This window comes from Colias eurytheme, chromosome 29 (genome assembly GCF_061535395.1).
Source record: "Colias eurytheme isolate Ceu_HAF_F1 chromosome 29, ilColEury1 Martin Lab GWU primary, whole genome shotgun sequence".
NCBI lineage: Eukaryota > Metazoa > Arthropoda > Insecta > Lepidoptera > Pieridae > Colias > Colias eurytheme.
Window position 1 is genome coordinate 439,525 of NC_143008.1, and position 23,643 is coordinate 463,167.

A 23,643-nucleotide genomic window follows, 5' to 3' on the forward strand; every position below is an offset into this window, starting at 1 on the left:
TGAGATTCAGTGTGTACCTGAGAACAGAAGTGAAAATATTCTGACGACTATTATACAACTTGGAAGGGTTGTATCGAGAGAAATAGTCGATCACGAGATTGTTGACTTCCACAGAGTTGAATTTATATTTTTGGTTTTATGGCATTCAAATGCTTTATAAATATAAATTTATAAAATATTGAAAAAATTCGATCACGAGGCGGGACTCGAACCCGCATCCTTTCGCGCCATTCCGGGGAGGATGCCTGATCAACTCAGCCACTCGTGACCCGCCAGAGCAATCGAATTTATTCTATTCTTTCAGTTTTATGTGTCTGAAGGGACACACCGCGCGCCATCTATTGAGAGGAGGATGAAAGGATGCGGGTTCGAGTCCCGCCTCGTGATCGAATTTTTTCTATTCTTTATAAATTTGTATTTATAAAGCATTTGAATGCCATAAAACCAAAAATATAAATTCAACAAAAAAGGTCGTGTTCCATCGCTACAATATTGTATTCACTGAAAAGTGCTTCATATTGGTTGAAATGGTTGTTAATCATCTCATCTGCCCCCTGCATCTGTCCCCTGCGAATAAGAAACTGCATGCATCTACGCGAATAGCTATTAAGCACAAACAATACGATTGTATATGGGTTAGGAACGGTAAAATATTCGTCCGTAAAAACGTAGCATCAAAACCTGTATTAATATATAGTGAGGAGACGATTAAATACCTGTTATAATTAGTTAATTAACTTTTCTTAACTGTTATTTATTATTTTGTCGTTTTTATGTTTTTAAGTGATTATGACGTTATAGTACTGACAGAAACCTGGCTTAATGAATCTGTCTATGATTATGAGATTCTGGATAATAGGTATAATGTTTATAGACGGGATCGTAAATCCACACGATCATGCCTCAGCAAAAAAGACGGCGGAGGGGTCTGCATTGCTGTACATAAACGTTTAAATGTTACAAGAAGGCCTTCATGGGAATCCAATTGCGAAGATATATGGCTAACGATTGATATAGCTAGCGGGTCTAAACATTATGACCTAAGGCCCTGCGCAGACGACAGACTATCCGTGACGCACTTTTTAGTCTGTGAAAATAGAACCTATGAAATTATATGCAGTAACGCACACGACGCGCAAAAAGTCCGGCACACAAAAAATCCGTGTAATTCGGGCAGACCGCACCGCGCCGCGGCGCGCCGCTCCGCACAAAAAGTGTGTGAAAAGAATTGAACGTTTGCTTCAACGCGCGCTAACGCAGACTACGGCGCACACTTTAGTCGGCAATCTGCATTTGCTAGGGGTGGACGTAACGACGAAGATGTGCGTCGTGTGCGTTGAGTCTGTGAAAAATCCGCGACCGACTTTTTGCGCGCCATGCAGACTTTTTGTGCGCCGCAGACTCGATCGCACAAAAAGTGTGCCGTCTGCGCAGGGCCTAAATATCTGTGCTGTATATATGCCTCCTCCAATAACTCTTGATTATGTAAAATTATTTGATAAAAATGTCACCAATGTAATTTGTAACTGTACAGGGCTGCAGATATAGAAACTATATTTATCTTACAGAAAAGAGCCATTCGCTCTTTATATAATTTACGTGCTCGGGACTCACTAAGAGATTATTTTAAGAATACTGGTATCCTTACTGTACCATCACAGTATATATTTCATAATATTTTGCATGTACACAAAAGCTCTAACTTACACACAAGAGTAGGAGATAGACACGATTATGGCACAAGGAACAGGAATAGAATTGAAATGCCATTTTTCCGATTAGCTAAAGTTAAAAATTCATTTATGGGTCAAGGTATACGCTTATACAATAGAATTCCTCACAATATTAAAGAGTTTAGTAGTTCTAAATTTAAAACTTACATAAAAAATGTACTAGTTCAAAGAGCGTACTACAGTATTCAGGAATATATGGACGATAAAGACCCATGGAGGGTTGTCGCGTAAAAACCACAGGACAGTTCTTTGGCATATTATGTAGTTAGATATAAGTTACATATTATGTAAAATTGACATTATTTTAAAAGAGCAACTATGGAGTTTCTTGCCGATTCTTCTCCATAGATACTGCTTTCCGAATCGGTGGTAAATGTTAAAAATACTATGTAATGACGATTCGAAAGTGCTACTAAATAGAAGTCTAATTGAATAAATGAATGTTTGAGTTTGAGTAACAAGCTAAGAGGTAACAAGATTAAACAATCATCTACTCTATTATTGGGTGATTTTAATATGCCGAATATAATTTGGGAACACGACAAAAGCTCATCTTGCGTACCGTCAAGAACGAATTGTGGACAACATATTCCGGCACCTGGTAAAGTTTTAGAATCGCTGGTTCAACAGAAAATTTACTGGCATGTTAAACATAAACTGCACCCAGAACAACATGGTTTTTTACCAAAGAAATCTACCACCACAAATTTAGTCAGTTTCATTGAGGATGTTGCCAGCGCGATCGATAAAGGACAGGAAATCCACGTTATTTATACGGACTTTAGTAAGGCGTTCGATTTAATTGATCATAATTTATTATTAAGAAAGATTTATGAATTAGGTAATCATGGGCCCTTGTACCGACTACCGATGGTGCGAATTGTACTTAAGTAACCGGACTCAATTAGTCAAGAATCGTGGATATACATCACGAGCTAATGTAATCCCAACGGGCGTGCCTCAGGGATCCCATCTGGGTCCCCTGGCCCCCCTGGCCAATAGTCTAAAATGTAATTTTAAAATGTATGCGGACGATTTAAAATTGTATAAAATTGCGAATTCAATGCGAAGACCATATTCTTATGCTATAAAAATAATTATACCACGTTGAAGATTGGTGTCTCAGGAACAGAATGCTATTAAATGAAAATAAATGTTATTGCATGAACTTCACAAAAAAGAAGAACACGTTGCCTCTTTCATATATTTTAAAAAGTAGCAATCTTAAAGAAGCATACAGTATTAGGGACTTAGGAGTCATAGTAGACAGTTCACTAAATTTCAAAGATCACATCGATCACATAATAAGTAAATCGTCCAGTCTTTCCGGATTCATTTCTAGGCAATTAAAATATTTTAAGGACCCTTGCGTTGTGATTCCTATTTACAATACGACGCATACGACGCATACGCATGACGACAGTATCCATAAATGATTGAATTAAGTGTTTTAAGGGAAAATGTATAATAAATAAATTAAAAATAGTGACTTAGAAATATTAAAAACATTAAGATTAATGAGATTATCAATAAAATAAAACATTGAAATTCTGCAGTCGGCCATATTGACTGAAACACGCGTGACGTCACGTCTTTGTAAACAACTTCGCGTCAGGTGTATTTTGTTGTTATGAATATGTTAAGAATACGCATTTTTATTTATTTTCTATTTTTTCACGTATGCTTTATCGACTCAGAACAGAAATATAATTGCGAATTCACGAATATGTGGTTCGGGTTTCTCTGCGTCAAATTTATACAATCATTTCATACTAGCGGTCCGCCCCGGCTTCGCCCGTGGTACATATTTACGTTTTCTCTACACAAAAACCATCCTCGTACTTCAAGGAATATAATAAAAAAAGAATTATCGAAATCGGTTCAGCCGTTCTCGAGTTATGCGCTTACCAACACATTTTGCGATTCATTTTTATATTATAAGATTATTTTCTCGCTTTAAACAATTACTTACACTTTTTTGGGTATTATTTTTATGTAGATTCACATTGCAATACTGCACACCACTTATAAGCTTTGGAATAAGATTCTATAACACTTAATAATTAAATATTTGTTTAATTTTGCTTCGCTATGCATACAGATAATTACTTATTTACGTAAGAGTGACGTCACGCCTACGCCATGACACCTGTAAGCTGTTTTGGCACAGTTAGTTAGTACAATAAATATTTTTTGAAAAATGGCTTTTATCTTCGTTAAATTTAAGTATATTAGCGAAATATAGGGTTTTTCTTGTTTAATAAACGTATACACACATTATGGAAGAGGTTTTCAAAATCTTTCGTCATGCCTATTGCATTGTAAAAAGTGTCTTGGAATATAACAGTTGTGTTTGGTCTCCCAGCTATGCTGTGCATTCCAGTAGATTGGAAAGAATTCAGAAAACATTAATAATCAATGCAAAACATTGGTATCAACTATCATACGAAAACCGATTGAGTTTTTACAAAATGAGGCATCTAAGTGTGCGCCGTAAGTGTTTGGACATACTGTTTCTGTACAAACGGATACATGGCCTTTTGGATTGCCCTGAACTCTAAAATAGAAGTAGAAGTTCCACGTCCTGCTAGCCGTTTGGAAAATAGGAAGTGCTTTAAATTATTACCCTATTGTCGTACTAACGTAGGTCAAGATTCTCCTTTATACAGGTGCTGTTCGTGCTATAATGGTATTAGGTATAATTTAGATATTTTCTCGAGTTCTCTAGCCTCAGCCAGAAGTAAAAATAACTCTGCGTTGAGTAAAAATTGTAGTACTTGAATTATGATAGAAGTTTAAAGTTTAAAATTTAAAGTGTAGCATGTATATTGTCTGTTAGTTTATGTAGTTTCACTAAGCAGGATGTGCTTGTGCAGTTTAGGAATTGCACCGCAAATTTTTGTTTTGGTAAATAGTTTTTAAGGTTATTTAAGGGTCAATTTCAATTTGTGAACCTAATAATTAAAAAAATAAATAAATAAATAACGCTACGCGAAAATATAACTCACAAGGGAAAGAAGAAAAATTACTATGCAAATTTTTTTATGCCTGTTAACACGTTCACTGCGGCACCTAAAATGCCAAACTTACCGTTGTTGCGGCATGTCTTCCATACTTCACATCGGCAAGTTCACCACTGTGCGTCATGAGCCATTTTTATCACATCGCACCTTCTGACTTTGAAGGTTAATAATTTCATGAAATTTCAAGATATTTCAAAAAATTTTTTTCAGATAATAGTATATAATATAGTCTAGTATATACCGCATGAATAGCTTTTAGTTTGACCGAATAGTTTAAAAGATATGAGGGAAAATGTAAACCCCTGATTTTGTGAAAAATTATTTGCCATCCCGCACTGCGTTGATACGGCATGTTTACAGTAATAGCGATGGGAAACACTGTAAAATAAAACATCGATATCGATATAAATCAATTTTGTATATTTCAGTCTGTTTGTTAACAGATAACGAGATCGTCGATACAAAAAAAACACATATAAAACAAGGTACTTGATAGAGTACTATCAGGAAATTGTTCAGTAACTTTTGTTTTAATTTGTTCAGTAACTTTTGTTTTAATGTTTTATATTATTTTCACAACTGTCATCACATTTTTGCATTTATGCTACGAAATAAAAGAAAGTAAAAAAACTAAAGCCTTTAAGGTATCATTGTCATTTAAAAAAACTCAAAAGAAAAGTGCTTCGGTCCTGGTGCATCACTATGCGAGACTGACACGCGGCGCGCTCGCAGTACAGTGCGGCATGAGGTGCTTGTCCATGGCAAAATATTTGACATGCCGCACACAAAAGAAACGGTTTCTTTTCTATGCGTTGGTCCAATATTTTGCCATACGATTTTTAAACGAAATTGAGTCCTACTTCAAACTGTGATCACAAAAATATATTTGTCTCTTTTCTAGTCATTGATTAACATATAAAAAACCTCGCCGCACCACGGTGAAAACTGCGATTTTGGGCGCCGCACTGTGGTGTAGTCGCTGATGGCCCGATACTGGACATGCCGCAGTGAACGTGTTAAGAAAACGATATTCACGTTGTGGCTGACATGCTATTAAATGTTTTTTTGGTCTTTCTTTCTTTCTATTCAACCTCAATACGTTGTGACAATGAAGAAAAGCCATGACGCGTTGTAAGTAAACACTCGAAGGTTAAACACTAAGCAGTAAGCACTAAAAACTAAGCACTAAGCAGATAATTTAAAGCACTAAAAACTAAGCACTAAACACTAAGCACTAAGCACTAAGCACTAAGCAGATAATTAAATTATGCGAGCATTAATAGCAAATAGCAAAATTGCACTGAGTCATTGAACAATAGCCATGTAACGATTTTACACTGATGTGTTGTGTGACAAGATTAAAAAATCTTGTAAAGAATAGCAAAATCATGCAATGCCTTCATGAAAGTCATAGAAAAATAGCCATTTTTGTAAAAACGCAAAAAGGAAGAAAGCACTAAGCAGTTAAAAAATTCAGGCACTCGCTAGCCGCTGTCGTGGCACGTTCTATTCACCGTGTTTCACTCTGCCTGATACTTGTCGTTTCGCTCCTTGTTCACCTATTTTAAACATCCATACATGCAATTCATAATCACGTCATGGCTTTTCTTTACCACACTATATTGATTTACAAATAGTATACATAGTATTTAACTTGATATTCATACCAAAAACTCAAGTCTACGCTATAATATAAATACCTTTACGCTATAATAAAATCAAACTTCTATGTCAACGAATCAGAAGATACAGCCGTAAATGCCGAAAAATTTCGCAAATTTCGACATTCGCAAGGGAATCAAAACTCAAAACCTACAGGGTACTTTCCGTAAACTCAGAATCTTGAAATTCGGTACAAAGCAACATCTTATAGTACAGATACAGGAATAATTTCAAAAAATATATATTTTTCAGGTTTGTCTGCCTGTCAAGACCCTTTTTCTCAGGAACGCGTGGAGTATCAATCTGAAATTCATACCGAATACTCAAATCTACGGTTCCTTAAAGCTGTGAAAAAATCAAACTTATAAGCCAACGCAATCAAAAGATACAGCCGTTTATGCTGTAAATTATCGCAAATTTCGACATTATCGCAAGGGAATAAAAATCTATAGGTATTGTGCTACTTGTGTCAGCACAGATGGAGGAAAAATTGCTAAAACATATATATACACACAAATATCAACATTCGCAAGTGTTGCCAGGAATCAAAACCTACAGGGTACTTCCCGTGAACACAGAATCTTGATATTTAATCTTTATTTAATAGAAACTTACGTCTTATAGCACAGATAAAGGAAAAAATGCAAATAGCATAAATTTAATATTAAAACATATATTAAAAATGTTTGTACGGAACTCTTGGTTCGCGAATCCGACTCGCACTTGACCAATTTTTTTTAAATCTACGTATCAATTAAATTACCATAATATAGCTTTTGAAAATTGCCCACGTCTATGTGACCCCCCCCGGCCCCCCTGGCACTAAGGCTGGATCCGCCCTTGATAGTATGCCAGCCACGGCTCTAATAAAAAAAAAACTATTCACAACGCGTTGACAGCAATTTTTACATACAATAAATTTTATCGGTCTTTGAGTGTAACATCTATCTGTAAATGTGAGCTAGTTTATTGTGTATATATAAAAATGATCTTAATGTTGTTTGCCTTAATAATAACAATAAAGCTGTTTATTAAAATGTCCTCATCGTAGTAAATTAAAATAACTTACCCCTGTTTATGAAATAGCATCCGCTACCAGCCACAGCCTCACTAACAATTAATATCACACACACAAAAACTTTGTGTAAAACAGTAAGCACAGAACGAGTCCCACGCACGCCTCACAAGTCCCGACACGTCGAGCCCCGCGCTCGCCGCACGCCGCGCTCTCCAGAGAGCTCTGTGTCCCGCGCGGAACAAGTGAACATACTACGCTGGCGAACATGGAACTTGCGATGCTCCCCGGTACCCGCGCCCCTCTCCCGTATCTGAAATTGGACGAATTTTGTAAATGAAAATATGTACTTATAATAAAATATTAAAACGAACTTCGTAATGCACCGAACTCTACATTTAGGTTTAAAGAAAAATATTGTTATAAAATATTATTAATAAATATTGTACACCAAAACTTGTTATGTACTGTATATACACGCCTTAACCATTAGAGGATGCATGGGGCCACCCAAGAAGGACTTGCACCTGTTAGCAATTGCGACATCGCGCACACCTGCGATTCCAGAGAGTGTTGCGGCAATCATCGCCACCGCGACGCTGTAGCTGCTCCGCCGTGGACGACGAGCACTCTTTGTTCCAACATTGAACGGGAGGGACATAGTTTAAGTTAGGAATAATTTATCATGTAATTTTTTTTACAATAAATTATTAATAAGTAAATTTCGGTTTTTTTTGCGCCTTCGCGGGTCGGTCAATATAATTGGCGCAGTCTTGTGGATAATCCTTGAGAGCCGTCTCTCGGAACGCGAAACTACAAGCATCGAGTATCGCTATTCCATCGGAGGGACGACGACGGGGATCCAGAACCTACACCATTGGCCGCCGCAACGCGAAGGGTATCCAAACATTGATACTGCAGGAAAGGCCGAAATGAAAATCCTGTAAGTACACTAATTCTCTTAGTGTCTTGCCACTCCTAGATTGTAAGTTTTCCTAGATTACCCATTCACGGGAACCGAGGAACTGTAGTGCGTAGGCTTAAAATATATTAATTCATCGAGAATTAATTGTAGAATTTTACAAAATCAATTTGTAAAATTCAAATATATAGATATTAGGTTGATAAAAGATTAATAAATTTAAATATTAATTAATTACGAATTGATTAATTTTCGAATTTTACTAATTAATTCATTTTATAATTCAAATATATTAGGTAAAGATTATTAATTTTTATATTAGTTTAACGAAGTAAATAAATTTAATTAAATTTAATATATTTTATATAGGTAATACAGATATTTAAAATGTCAGATTTGGATAAAATTTTTAATGCACTTAGGCTTTTGCCAGAATTCGATGGTAATGTTAACGTTTTAACAAGATTTATACATTTAAGTGACCAATTAGCTGAGGAATTTATAGATAAAGATCCCGGAAATACTTTAAAAACTGCCGCGTTATGTAATGGTATTTTAAATAAAGTTACTGGGCCCGCAGCCCGAGTTATTAATGCAAATGGTATACCTACTACTTGGCACGGTATTAGAAGCGTATTAGTTAATAACTTTTCTGACCATAGAGATGAGACCGCCCTTTATAACGATTTAGCCTTATTAACGCAAGGTCGTAGCTCTCCTCAAGAGTTCTATGAAAGATGTCAGCATCTTTTTAGTACCATAATGACGTATATAGCATTACATGAAACAGTCGTTACTACTCGTGAGGCAAAAAGGGACCTGTATCAAAAATTAACACTACAGGCTTTCCTACGTGGTTTAAGAGATCCGTTAGGCTCACGCATACGTTGCATGCGCCCCGCGATCCTGTAGATATCGATCTATCAGAAAATGTCTTACAGCAATATATGCAAGAACATCGCGATAGTATGCACAAAGTATACAAAATTATTAATGAATCGTCTTTGGAACGCCGTACTCAAATTACAGAAAACATTAATAGGAACCGCGAACCCGAAATACAGTATTATCCAGATCAACAAATTTTTGTAAGAAATCCTAGGGCTAGACGGCAAAAGACCGCACCGCGTTTTACGCACGATACCGTACTAGCTGATTTACCTATTCATATCTATACTAAGAAGAAATATGGCGCTGTTGCTAAATCTAGGCTTAAGAGGGTACCTAAATTGTTACAGAATCCTTCCTCTGATCCTGTGCCTGATTCAAGCGGAGGATCCCACCCTGAGTAGCTTGGATGATGGACCCGGTATACTACCATTTAATATTGGAACTGCAAGAATTGTCACACATTATCATTCATTTTTGCAAATTATTAATTTAAAAGATATTCGCGATGGTATAACCATAGTAAAGGATCAATTAAATTCATTAACACCTAATTTGCACGATAGATTATTTTCGCTTTATAATTCACATATCGAACACCTGCATTATAAGATTATTAAATTATCAAATCAGTTAGAAACTTTTGAACCCAATCGCAAAAAGAGAGGTCTCATAGATGGTTTAGGTTCAGTAATAAAAAGTATTTCTGGTAACCTAGACTATACGGATGCAATTAAATATGATACCGCAATTAAATTATTACAAAATAATGAAAATAGATTGGTCACAGAAATGAATAATCATATAAGCCTCAGTAAAGATTGGATAAACCAACAATCTGACATTTTAAACAACTTAATTAAAAATCAGGAAAAAATTGAAATAGCTATAAATGATTTAAAGGAAAATAATTTAAACATTACTATATACATCGATTTAATTCAACGCGTAGCAATTTTATCAGATAACATTGATGATATATCTGAGGAATTACATAGATTAGAAAATTTATTAGGTTTTATTCGTGCGAAAAGTACGCATCATCTTATGTTCAATTCAAATTCACTAAAAGAAATGTTAAATAAGTTAAACAAATTTTATTGCAAAGATCAAATCCCTCAAGTTAATTATAGAGAATATTTTGATTTAGTTAAACTAGGCTATTATTATAGTAATAGAAATATAGTTATAGTTTTTATGTTCCCGGTTGTCCTTCCTGCTACCTTTGAATTATTTAAATTATCCATAGTTCCTAATAAAGATAGTAAAGTCCTAATTCCACCCTATCCTTTTGTGGCAATTCACGACGAGGATTTTATGTACATGGAGGCAGAATGCCCGAAGTCTGGCCTAGGGTATCTATGTGAGGACAAGCTGAACCATCATCGATCCAAAAATGACTGCGTGTATCACCTTATTACCACGCAACGAGTCGTCGCATCTTGTCTCTTCACGCCTGTGGAGCCCGGAGCACCCGCACTAGAAAAATTAGACGACGCCCACTACGTCATCAGTTTCCCCAAGCCATCAAAAATTCACCTATCATGCTCGCAAGATCAATATGACGTCATTAAAGGAAGCTACTTAGCCACAATACCCAAGAACTGCATTCTTCAAACGGAGGCTTTCAAGATAGTCAATCGAGAAGACCATATCAAAGGACAGATAATGAAAATTGCAAACCTGCCAGATTCCAGCCAATATAATACAGATGAAGAAGTTCTGAAGCTGAATTCGATAAATTTGGATAAATTACACGCTAGTAACAGAGCTATATCAAGGGAAATGCCTATCAGTACCAACAACGGATACGAGATTCTCTATATGCAGCCTTCCATCATACCGATATATGTTATATTAATAACGAGTGCAGTTGCCCTAGTGACATGGTACGTCGTACGGAGAGTGCGTACAACAAAACCTAAAACTACGAGTGTTCATGGTAATCAAAAAGAAGAAATAGAACATCAATCGGCGGAGTGTGAAATTTCAGCGATATTAACGAGCCTTGCCCGCCAATAATCGCTGAACTTCAGGAGGGAGGTGTTATGTACTGTATATACACGCCTTAACCATTAGAGGATGCATGGGGCCACCCAAGAAGGACTTGCACCTGTTAGCAATTGCGACATCGCGCACACCTGCGATTCCAGAGAGTGTTGCGGCAATCATCGCCACCGCGACGCTGTAGCTGCTCCGCCGTGGACGACGAGCACTCTTTGTTCCAACATTGAACGGGAGGGACATAGTTTAAGTTAGGAATAATTTATCATGTAATTTTTTTTACAATAAATTATTAATAAGTAAATTTCGGTTTTTTTTGCGCCTTCGCGGGTCGGTCAATATAATTAACTAATAAACAGATTCATGTGGTCTAGTTAATAGCCTTTAATTTTTACTGAAACAATAAACGTAGAGCACTTTTAGGGGCGATTTTTCAATCCTTAGTTAAAATTTATCCATCCCATAAAGTATTACACAATACATATATAAAAATATCCTCTGTAAAATGTCAAAAGACAGGCGAAACTGTTGTATACTTTAAATATGCAGTGTAAATTTTAACCAAGGATTGAAAAATCGCCTAAAAGTACATGTTTTCATATGTTGTGTATCATTCCATTTATAATGCTCTTAGCTATTAGAACAAAATTACTTATACAAACTACATATCGATAAGAACCTTATAGGAAACCAAATTAAGGTTTTCTTCGGCCTATTTAGTAGATGGTTTATGTAGAGTTTATACAAATAGATGTTTTTCATTTTTTAACAAATAAAATCAATAAATGAGGATCGTTTTGTAATGGTGATGATTTTGCTGTCAAATCGCCCTCGTTTTCAAAGAGAAACCCGCATAGTTATCGTTCCAGTGGAATTTCCGGGATAAAACCTATCCTATATGTTAATACCAGTTACCCTATGCTAAATTTCATTGTAATCAGTTCACTAGTATTTGCGTGAAAGAGTAACAAACATACATACACATACATACCTCTACATACACATACATCCATCCTCACAGACTTTCGCAATTATAATATTCCGAACCTCCCGCTCCTATTAAATTATTTACTAAAACCTTCCTCGGGAATCTTTTAAAAAAAACTGCATCAAAATCCGTTGCCTAATTTTAAAGATTTAAGCACACATAAGGACCAAGGGACAGAGATAGCGACTTTGTTTATACTAGTGATACTTAAATCACTATCACTATCACTATATAGTATAAAACAATAGTATAAAACAAAGTCGCTTTCTCTGTCCCCATGTCCCTATATCACACCCCGGACACTCCATACAAAATGATCGTTTTGACAGTCACACTGTAGAGACTGCAAATGTGTGTGTTAACGCTTTATGGTTGGCACATTTGTGACTAGCGTAAAAAAAAATTCGCGTTTTTCTGATGAAATACATCCTTAAACAGCACAATATCTACATCACAAATCCAAAATAATAAAATTACTTTGAGTCAATTTGATTAATGTTGTCAATCTTCGTTGCGTATCGTCCTTGCAGAAAAATATGGCCCATTTTATGTCTGATCGCGAGGGGGTGAGGTAAGTTTAATTTTGCCGGGAGGCGGAGAGTGTCCGTTCTGTAGCGTTAAGCTACTATTATGTATTCTGTGCCTATATCCCTATGTCCTTATGTCCCTTTGTACGCTTAAATCTTTGAAACTACGCAACGGATTTTGATGCGGTTTTTTTTAATAGATAGAGTGATTCAAGAGGAAGGTTTATATGTATAACTAGCTGTGCCCGCGACTTCGTCCGCGTGGAATAGTGACTGCATAGTAGTTACTACTTAACACACAATTATTGAGTAAACACGTCTTGAAACACGTACTATCATATACAACTAAATTATAAGTAGGTACTTACAGATTATTATGTAACAGTTAAGAAATAAAATAAATAATAACACAAAAGAACTGTTAGTAAAATTTATTACTAAACTGAGCTATAAAACTTAGGTACAGAAGAGTTCAAAATTTCCAGGATGTGGTTATTCTCCCGCTCCCATATCCTTCTACTTTCACAGACTTTCAACTTTTCCCTTTCACCCCTAGTAAATGGCAGAACCGATTTTGATCTTAACCATGTCTAATCATACCTATATATGTACATGTATCCTTTCGTTTGGTACTCCATTTGGATTATTTATCCCCACTATCACCCCTAAGGTGCCCTATATGTAATAAACAGATTAACCGATTTTGATAAAACATGACTAATTGTAATTCACACGTCATTTGATATGCCGCTTGAGTATATATATTATTTGACCACATTCGATTATTCATTCCCACTTTTACCCCTCTATATTATAATAAATGGATGAACCGATTTTGATTAAATATGCCTCATTATACTTCTCACGTCAGGTCATGCCCTTTCATTTGATATGCCACTTGGGTATATTATTTGACAACTTTTATTCCCACTTTTATACCTATATCCAATAAATGGATGAACCAACTTTGATAAAATGTCTTATTGTACTTTAAACGTCATGTCTTTCATTAGATTCTCGATTTTGATAAAATTGGACTACTTAATTGTTTCCGACAGGTCGTCTTTTTTCATTTGATATATCACTTGGGTATAACAGACAACATTCGTTTTTTTCATTCCCACTTTTACCCCTCTATATTATAATAAATGGATGAACCGATTTTGATTAAATATGCCTCATTATACTTCTTACGTCAGGTCATGCCCTTTCATTTGATATGCCACTTGGGTATATTTGACAACTTTTATTCCCACTTTTATACCTATATCCAATAAATGGATGAACCAATTTTGATAAAATATGTCTTATTGTACTTTACACGTCATGTCTTTCATTAGATACGTCACTTGAGTATATTTGATAAAATTTATTTATTTATTCCCACTTTTACCCCTATATCAAATAAATGGATGAACCGATTTTGATAAAATTTGACTAATTGTTTCTGACATGTCGTTTTTTTTCATTTGATATATCACTTGGGTATAACCGACAACATTCGTTTTTTTCATTCCCACTTACCCCTATATATAATAAAAAAACAACTAATGTAACAAAAAAAAAACGCATCTAATTCGTATTACCCGTTAGCGAGCTACGGTGGCACAGACAGACATGTAAACACACATAGCGGACATAACACCCCTCTTTTTGCGTCGGGGGTTAAAAATATAATACCTACGACATAATTTCAAAGACCTTTTATATAGAAAATTTACCTAGAAGTAACCATAATGCTATTTGTGCAGGTTTTAGACTTATGAGCAAAAATCTAAATAAAGGTCCTTTGACCCCCCCTACTACCCCCTCAGCATAACCACCCCCCCCCCCCACGGTTGGGGACTTTCGATATGATCATCTGGACATGTCAAGGAATAACTTTAGCGTATAATTTACGTAATAAAGTAATTCATGTATAGAATGCCTTAGCAAATGTTCGCTGTGATTACTTATATGGTCATAACTTTTTTATTTATGAACCGATTGACATGAAATAAACACTAAATGTTAAATGAAGCTTACCACAATATATTAGTGAAAACCGCATCTAAATCGGATAAGCCGTTTCTGAGATTAGCGTGTTCAAACATACAGACAAACAGACAAACCGACAAACAGACAAACAGACAAAAATTTTTTTAACTACAGTTTTGGGTTCAGGATCGATTTAATAATAACACCTGCTATTTTTTTTTTAAATATTTTCATTGTACAGACATCACTTTTCTACAATTTTATTATATGTATTGATGATGATGATGATGATTGATGATGATTGATGATGATGATAACATCCATTAAATGGTGGAAAAGTACTGTTATTTTTGAGGTTTCTAATGTGATGTCGTAAAAAATTACATTTTTTCCGCTTACATTGCAAACGCAGGCTGAACCCTACGAGTTTTATCAAAATAATGTACTAAGTATTATACACATTGAAAAGGTCTACAGAAAAGTCCGCGATGGTATATGCCTCCCTCGGCTAGCTACTACCTTCATGCATCCATCGATATCCCGCTATCCTGACCTAGGATCATTCTTAACAACTTACGTGCAATTTTAGTCATTGAGGTCATTAAGCATCTCATTCTTCATGTAAAAAACCAAAAAAATAATCATAAGAGTCAAAAAAATTCAAAATATTCAATTGAATAGCCGAAAAATTGGGCATTTTCATAAAAAAAAAAATGTGTGCGTGTACTAGAGTACACACGTAAGAAGTGAAACTTCTTTATGACCTTATTTTTCAAAAAATAATTTACTATCTACAGTAATATTATAAAGAGGAAAACTTTGTTTGTTTGTTTGTTTGATTGATTGTAATGAATAGGCTCATAAACTACTGGACCGATTTTAAAAATTCTTTCACCATTCGAAAGCTACATTATCCACGAGTAATATAGGCTATATATTATCACGCTAAGACCAACAGGAGCATAGCCACGCGGGTGAAACCGCGCGGCACAGCTTGTATACAATATTACAGAAATACGTTAGTCTAACACGCTCGTCGTTTCGCTCCTTGCTACCTATTTAAATATTTACACCAGCCGCTGCTGCAACTCGCTCGCTTCGCTCGCTCGGCTCGTGCGGTAGTTCAAAAATCAAAAGTTAACCTATGATGCTCGTCGCTTTGCTCCTCGCTACCAATTTAAATATTTACACCGGCCGCTACTGCAACTCGCTCGCTTCGCTCGCTCGGCTCGTGCGGTAGTTCAAAAGTTAACCTAAGATGCTCGTCGCTTCGCTCCTCGCTACCTATTTGAATATTTACGCCGGCCACTGCCGCGACTCGCTCGCTTCGCTCGCTCAGCTCGTGCGGTAGTTCAAAAGACCAAGGGAGACGCCAAAAAATTCGAGTTATATAGAGTTTTCAACTTATAAAGGATTTCGACTTAGGCGGATTTTGATTGGACATAAAGAGTTTGAGGTTTATTCTTATAAATATTGAATTCACAAAATCATAATTGAACACCAATCAAGCAAACACGTGTTAACGTGAGTCATAGATTTATTATCGTATACTCCTAAAATGTTTTCTAAGAAACAATACTGTACTTACATTGTCGGCAAGTTCTTAAAGGCGGTAACTTATTTTTGTTCGAACAATAGAGGTAATAAATATAAATTCCTAATGTCGAAATCTCGAAACAGTCAGAAATTAATGACGCACATAGTATATACATATTATGACAGAGGTTAAGCTTAAATAACTTGAAAAATAAATAACATGATCTCGCCCACGTGTTGGTGTTTTAAAAAATTCAATCAAAAACTGAGGTTAACTTTAAATACAATTTTAGAAAAATAAATACCACAATCAACATTCAAGTATTAGAAAAAATTGATACCATAATTCCACCCACGTGTTAGTGTATTGAAAAATACAATCAAAAAGTGAGGTTAATCATAAATAACTTAGAAAAATAAATACCATTATTACACCTAAGTATTAGAAAAATAGATGTAATTACTTATTTACTTTTTTTAGAAATTCACTGGAATTAGAATTAAAACAAACCCTTTGATTTTGCTGATCACTTTAATATAACATGTATAATGTATATAGTCACGAGTACGGCGTAACGCAAAAATGTCACGAGTACGGCGTAACGCAAAAATGTCACGCGCGCGGCGTAACGCAAAAATGTTACACAAAATTTTTGTCCACCCCCGATAAAGAAGTTTCACTTCAAAAATTAAAACTCGAATATCTCGAAAACGGTTAAGTTTAGGATGGGGGGTTCCATAGTGAAATCATTCAGAAATGATGTGTACTACACGCCCTTAACGGATCTAGGTCGACTTTTCCTGTAACCCTGTATATTTTACCTATAGTTTATATCCGTGCGAAGCCGGAGTTTTTATATTATACAACGTTCACAGTTTTTCTGTAGTGTATTTAGTATCAGCATTGCACCCGTGCGAAGCCGGGGTGGGTCGCTAGTAATTTATAATTAATAGCAGGAGGTAGGATGCAGCACGTGCACCGATTACACAATTAGTCATTAGAGAATGGTACAAAGAAATAGTTCTACGATTCATTATTATCAGACCTTTTTGCGCAAATTTTAATCCCTATGTCGGTTTGTACAAAGCCGGTTAAAAAGCGAGTGATCTTTTTACTATTGGGATAATCCAGTAAACCCTGTTGGTAGCGCATTGACGCAATAAAAGTTATACATTTCGTAAAATTATTTTATTACACGCACGTGCAACGATCACTAAAGAAACAAGTTAAACAATAGATGATTATGCGGAAGATTATGGTAGTCGGTGGGTCTTTTGTTCTACAAAGGGATTTAACATTTTATTGCCGATGTAATAAACATTGCGACCGCCAATTTTGCGACTCCTATTTGTAATAGTATAAAACAAAATCGCTTTCTTTGTCCCTGTATCCCTATGAATACTTAAATCCTTAAAACTACGCAACGGATTTTGATGAGGTTTTTGAAGTTAAACTTCTTTAGGCGAGTTGAGAGTAAAATGTTATGTTAATATCGTCACGTCATAAAGTAAGGCGTTTATAAAAATTACACACTATGGGAGCAACGATGTTCATATATTACTGGCAGCATTAACATTGAGAATTCAAATAATTTCAATACGTCAAAAATTAAAAGAAACATCTAAGCTTTTATGAGCTCTACGTTTTTTTATGCGACCAATATCGCTCTATGATACACAATTAAGAGAAATTCTAGCACTAAGGTATGCCTCATATAATTTAATCAAATAACATAATAATTTGACCTTTTTGCTCGTTACCTTTTACCGTGGTTGCCTGGTAGAGATCACTACGTAGTGATAGGGCCGCCAAGTTAGTTGTACTCTGTTTTTAGATGTAAGTAATTCTAAGGTTTTCCTATTTGTACAACTAATAAAGTGTTAAATAAATAAATAAATATATGGGCGGATGGCCATAATCATCAGAATCACCCATATCTTCAGTAAATTATAATGTTGGTGGAAACAAATAAATCATCCATGTTACAAACAAATGTTATGTAATCCCAAAAAACTATGCGCTAGTAATTAGGGAATCACTTGATCAATCGCTTTTAATTAGTTTCGATACAACAATGCACAAGATTACTCGGAACAATAGCGATTCGTCGCAAACGTGGTGCTTTAGCCGTTCTTCGTTTGTAACCAAGCAACGTCTGCAGCCGACCATCGACGCGACGCTCCGCCAGATCGACAGTTGTCAAATCTCGTTCCGATGTAATTCTCATCAGCCAGTAATACTTCTACAAATAAATTATTGCAAATACTATTACCGACGGCGACGCGCTGCGCCGCACACTCTACTCATAATAATACTATTGGTGTATTCTCATGTTTCTTAGCGCGACGGTGTTTACGGAGTTATGACTTGATGATCATTATGCTCTTTTAATTAAGGTTAGTTTAACAAGTCAATAAAATAAGTAAAATAAAATAAATAGTAAAATGAAATAAACGAATTATCGCTAGGTATTCTACAATATTTCACGTTATCTTTTCTATGTTAATCGATAATACAGTTAACTATAAAAGCTAGCCTAGTAAGTGGCATGAAATAAAAACTTAATTAAGGTTTTATCACAAGAACAAGAAAGAAAATTGTAAAATTGGCCGCAATTGTGTAAATAAAAATAACTGACCGCTGTTACTACTGCTGTTAAAATAACAACTGTCAGCCACTGCTTCACTAGCACATAATATCACACAAACATACACTGTGTGTACATAACACGAGTCCCACTCTCTCCCACGGATCACTGCAGCACTCTCTGTCCCGCACCGAACAAGTGAACGCACCACGCTGTCCGCTGACGAACATGCAATGATGCAACTTGCAATGCACCCCGCTACCCTCTCCCGTCACATCGGCGCGGCGCGCGGTGTAACATACGTCATGTGACGTATGTTGAGCGGTATTTTTTAATGGTTTTAAAGTGAAACGCATCAAACATGCCTTCGTGTGTGTTACGATATTGCACAAATAATACAAATAATACGGAAAAGTGCAAAGGAATAACTTTCATCGTTAAGTACCTAACTAAATAATAATTTTTAAAACTTAGTTAGAGCAAAAAAATAGCGCACAGATTTTGTTCGTGGTGTCTCCTCCATACGTAGTAATATTATCTCAATGATTGTAGCCTACATCTACGGTGTGTATCTAGTTTGTGTTCGAACAAGAACGCCCATGTTTCTATTAGATTTTTAATATTATAGAGCTTTTAGAGTCTTTGTTATTTCGCTGTACTTCTTAACGTTATAAATGCACTCTATTTAGGTGCAATTATTTTCTGTTTTACCTCGAGTAAAAAAACATGCAAGGTAAAATATAAAAAACAAAATGGCGGCTCGTGAAATCTATCACAAGCCGCCATTTGAAACTCGTGAAATCTATACACATTACCTTAACTTTTTTCAATGAAGATTACATATTTATAATAATACTGACCGATACAAGTAATTTTAAGATTTGATTTTACTGATAAACCATTCTAAACATAATTAACAATTTCTGATTTAAAAAAATGACGTCGCTACAATTTTGTGTCAATAAACCTTTTTTCTTTAATCGATGTTTTTAAGCAGGTTACTCTTCGAAGATAAAATTGATAGTCGTCAAATGTTGCCTATTAAATTGGCCTGACTATAATTTGCACGATAACGTTTTGTGGTATTTTAATCGAAAAGGCTCACACAAAGAAAGTTGTAGAAATGTCGCCTTAAATGGCAGCTGTTTCAGAATTCACTAACTGCTTAACAACTACAATTGAAATATTTAGAACTCTTAAATTTTGCTTGATTATCTTTTGAACTTATAATCTCAAAATAATTAATATAAAATGGTATAGGTTATAGAGTTGATACAATCAAAGATTTGAGTTAAGCTATTCGACACGCCGCGCTCTCCAGAGAGAGCTCTGTGTCCCGCGTGGAACAAGTGAACGCTGCAACTTGCAATGCGTCCCGCTACCCGCGCCCCTCTCCCGGCACATCAGGCTATGTATTTTATCTACACTAATATTATAAAGAGGAAAACTTTGTTTGCTTGTTTGATTGCAATAGGCTCATAAACTACTGGACCGATTTTAAAAATTCTTTCACCATTCGAAAGCTACATTATCCACGAGTAATAAAGGCTAGGTTTTATCCAGGAAATCCCACGGGAACGGGAACTATGCGGGTTTTTCTTTGAAAACGCGGGCGAAGCCGCAGGCGGAAAGCTAGTCCTTAAATATTTTGCAAAAACAATTATCTAGCTAATATTAATTTAGAAATAATGATCCCACCAAAAACATTTTCATGTAAAATGTTGCCAAGACGAATCCATATATGACTCGCACTGTCAAAAAGTTATCAGATCTCATGTAGAGCCAAGCTTCTAACACTACACGCCCTAACTCTACAAGGCCTAAGTAACTTCACAAACTCTACACCTTAGTCAAAATATGTGGCTTGGCCATTTCGCTACATTCACATCGGCGTAAGGTGAAAAATTAATTCACTGTTCATTACTTTTGTGTTATACAATAGTTCTTGTAGTAACGAACGGCCAAGCCACATATTTTGACTAAGATGCTCGTCGCTTCGCTCCTCGCTACCTATTTGAATATTTACGCCGGCCACTGCCGCGACTCGCTCGCTTCGCTCGCTCAGCTCGTGCGGTAGTTCAAAAGACCAAGGGAGACGCCAAAAAATTCGAGTTATATAGAGTTTTCAACTTATAAAGGATTTCGACTTAGGCGGATTTTGATTGGACATAAAGAGTTTGAGGTTTATTCTTATAAATATTGAATTCACAAAATCATAATTGAACACCAATCAAGCAAACACGTGTTAACGTGAGTCATAGATTTATTATCGTATACTCCTAAAATGTTTTCTAAGAAACAATACTGTACTTACATTGTCGGCAAGTTCTTAAAGGCGGTAACTTATTTTTGTTCGAACAATAGAGGTAATAAATATAAATTCCTAATGTCGAAATCTCGAAACAGTCAGAAATTAATGACGCACATAGTATATACATATTATGACAGAGGTTAAGCTTAAATAACTTGAAAAATAAATAACATGATCTCGCCCACGTGTTGGTGTTTTAAAAAATTCAATCAAAAACTGAGGTTAACTTTAAATACAATTTTAGAAAAATAAATACCACAATCAACATTCAAGTATTAGAAAAAATTGATACCATAATTCCACCCACGTGTTAGTGTATTGAAAAATACAATCAAAAAGTGAGGTTAATCATAAATAACTTAGAAAAATAAATACCATTATTACACCTAAGTATTAGAAAAATAGATGTAATTACTTATTTACTTTTTTTAGAAATTCACTGGAATTAGAATTAAAACAAACCCTTTGATTTTGCTGATCACTTTAACACGTTCGCTGCGGCACAGATATATCTGTACTTTCCATTACTGCGTTACGGGTCGTTTTTAACCTTGTCCTATACCAGAGATTGTGGCGGCACGAGGCATATTAAACCCCACCGCCCGTAGGAGACCAAAATCCTTTTTTTGGCGCCAAATAAGACAAAGTGTGCGGCTTTTGTCGTAATTATTATTAACAATGAGTTCATTAACCTAAATCTACCGCCGCCCGTGGTTAGATTAGTTAGTTTAGATTCTATGGGTAAAATAAAATGTGGGGTCTGATGTACCCCATACCGCACTGAACAATAGCAGTTTTTCATATAATTTAGTGATGGGAAAAGAAATATCGATTTTATTTAATTGTATTTATTTATCAAACTTATGGATGTTTTTTATTAAAACAGGCCAAACCAGAATATTGTTTGCAACCAGTGCATTCTGTGAGAATTTCCTTTACTTTTTTGTCGGCCTTACGACTTGTTAAGAAGGTGCGGAGTTTTTCGTAACATCCTACACATCTCCTCTTCTTTGATCCCTTTAAGAGATGATGTGCCTTGTTTGTTGGCTTGTTGACTTAGGCAAGAGTTAAATTTTGATGAGCCATACACCGATTGATAACGAGTAGTTAGGATGTTTGAAAATTACCTGTATCCACATTCAGGTCCTTCTTTGTAAAAGCTTCAATAAGTTGTTCCACAAATAGTCTCGAATGCGTTGCACAACACTAACCGCGTGAAGCTAGCTTAAGGTGCGGTACGAGGTGCGCGGTGGTACGAGGTGTTCGCAACCTCGTTCCGCACTGTGTTAGAATTTTTATTTGTTCAGTGCGGCACGAGGTCTAAGAAACCCGGTATTAAGGTCGGTATACCATTGAACTAGGAATCAATAGCACATCTCAGATATATAGATATCACTTTCCTACACTGAACCAGATGGAAGTTATGCCTCCCGCACGACAGAGAAGTTTAAGTTTTTTCCTACCGCTATAACGACGAGACACGGACAGGGTGTTTCAAGCCCTGTTTCGCAGCGAACGTGTTAATATAACATGTATAATGTATATAGTCACGAGTACGGCGTAACGCAAAAATGTCACGAGTACGGCGTAACGCAAAAATGTCACGCGCGCGGCGTAACGCAAAAATGTTACACAAAATTTTTGTCCACCCCCGATAAAGAAGTTTCACTTCAAAAATTAAAACTCGAATATCTCGAAAACGGTTAAGTTTAGGATGGGGGGTTCCATAGTGAAATCATTCAGAAATGATGTGTACTACACGCCCTTAACGGATCTAGGTCGACTTTTCCTGTAACCCTGTATATTTTACCTATAGTTTATATCCGTGCGAAGCCGGAGTTTTTATATTATACAACGTTCACAGTTTTTCTGTAGTGTATTTAGTATCAGCATTGCACCCGTGCGAAGCCGGGGTGGGTCGCTAGTAATTTATAATTAATAGCAGGAGGTAGGATGCAGCACGTGCACCGATTACACAATTAGTCATTAGAGAATGGTACAAAGAAATAGTTCTACGATTCATTATTATCAGACCTTTTTGCGCAAATTTTAATCCCTATGTCGGTTTGTACAAAGCCGGTTAAAAAGCGAGTGATCTTTTTACTATTGGGATAATCCAGTAAACCCTGTTGGTAGCGCATTGACGCAATAAAAGTTATACATTTCGTAAAATTATTTTATTACACGCACGTGCAACGATCACTAAAGAAACAAGTTAAACAATAGATGATTATGCGGAAGATTATGGTAGTCGGTGGGTCTTTTGTTCTACAAAGGGATTTAACATTTTATTGCCGATGTAATAAACATTGCGACCGCCAATTTTGCGACTCCTATTTGTAATAGTATAAAACAAAATCGCTTTCTTTGTCCCTGTATCCCTATGAATACTTAAATCCTTAAAACTACGCAACGGATTTTGATGAGGTTTTTGAAGTTAAACTTCTTTAGGCGAGTTGAGAGTAAAAT

General features: G+C 35.8%; 1 protein-coding gene across 1 annotated transcript; it reads left to right on the plus strand.

Annotated features, from left to right (window-relative positions):
- The first annotated feature begins 7,898 nt into the window (after window positions 1-7,898).
- On the plus strand, window positions 7,899-11,599 carry LOC149895981 (uncharacterized). The gene is made up of 2 exons (XM_090118161.1): window positions 7,899-8,376; window positions 9,594-11,599. Exons 1-2 carry the CDS (start codon window positions 8,366-8,368, stop codon window positions 11,263-11,265), a joined length of 1,683 nt encoding a protein of 560 aa, XP_089974287.1. The 5' UTR covers window positions 7,899-8,365; the 3' UTR covers window positions 11,266-11,599.
- Window positions 11,600-23,643: the final 12,044 nt, after the last annotated feature.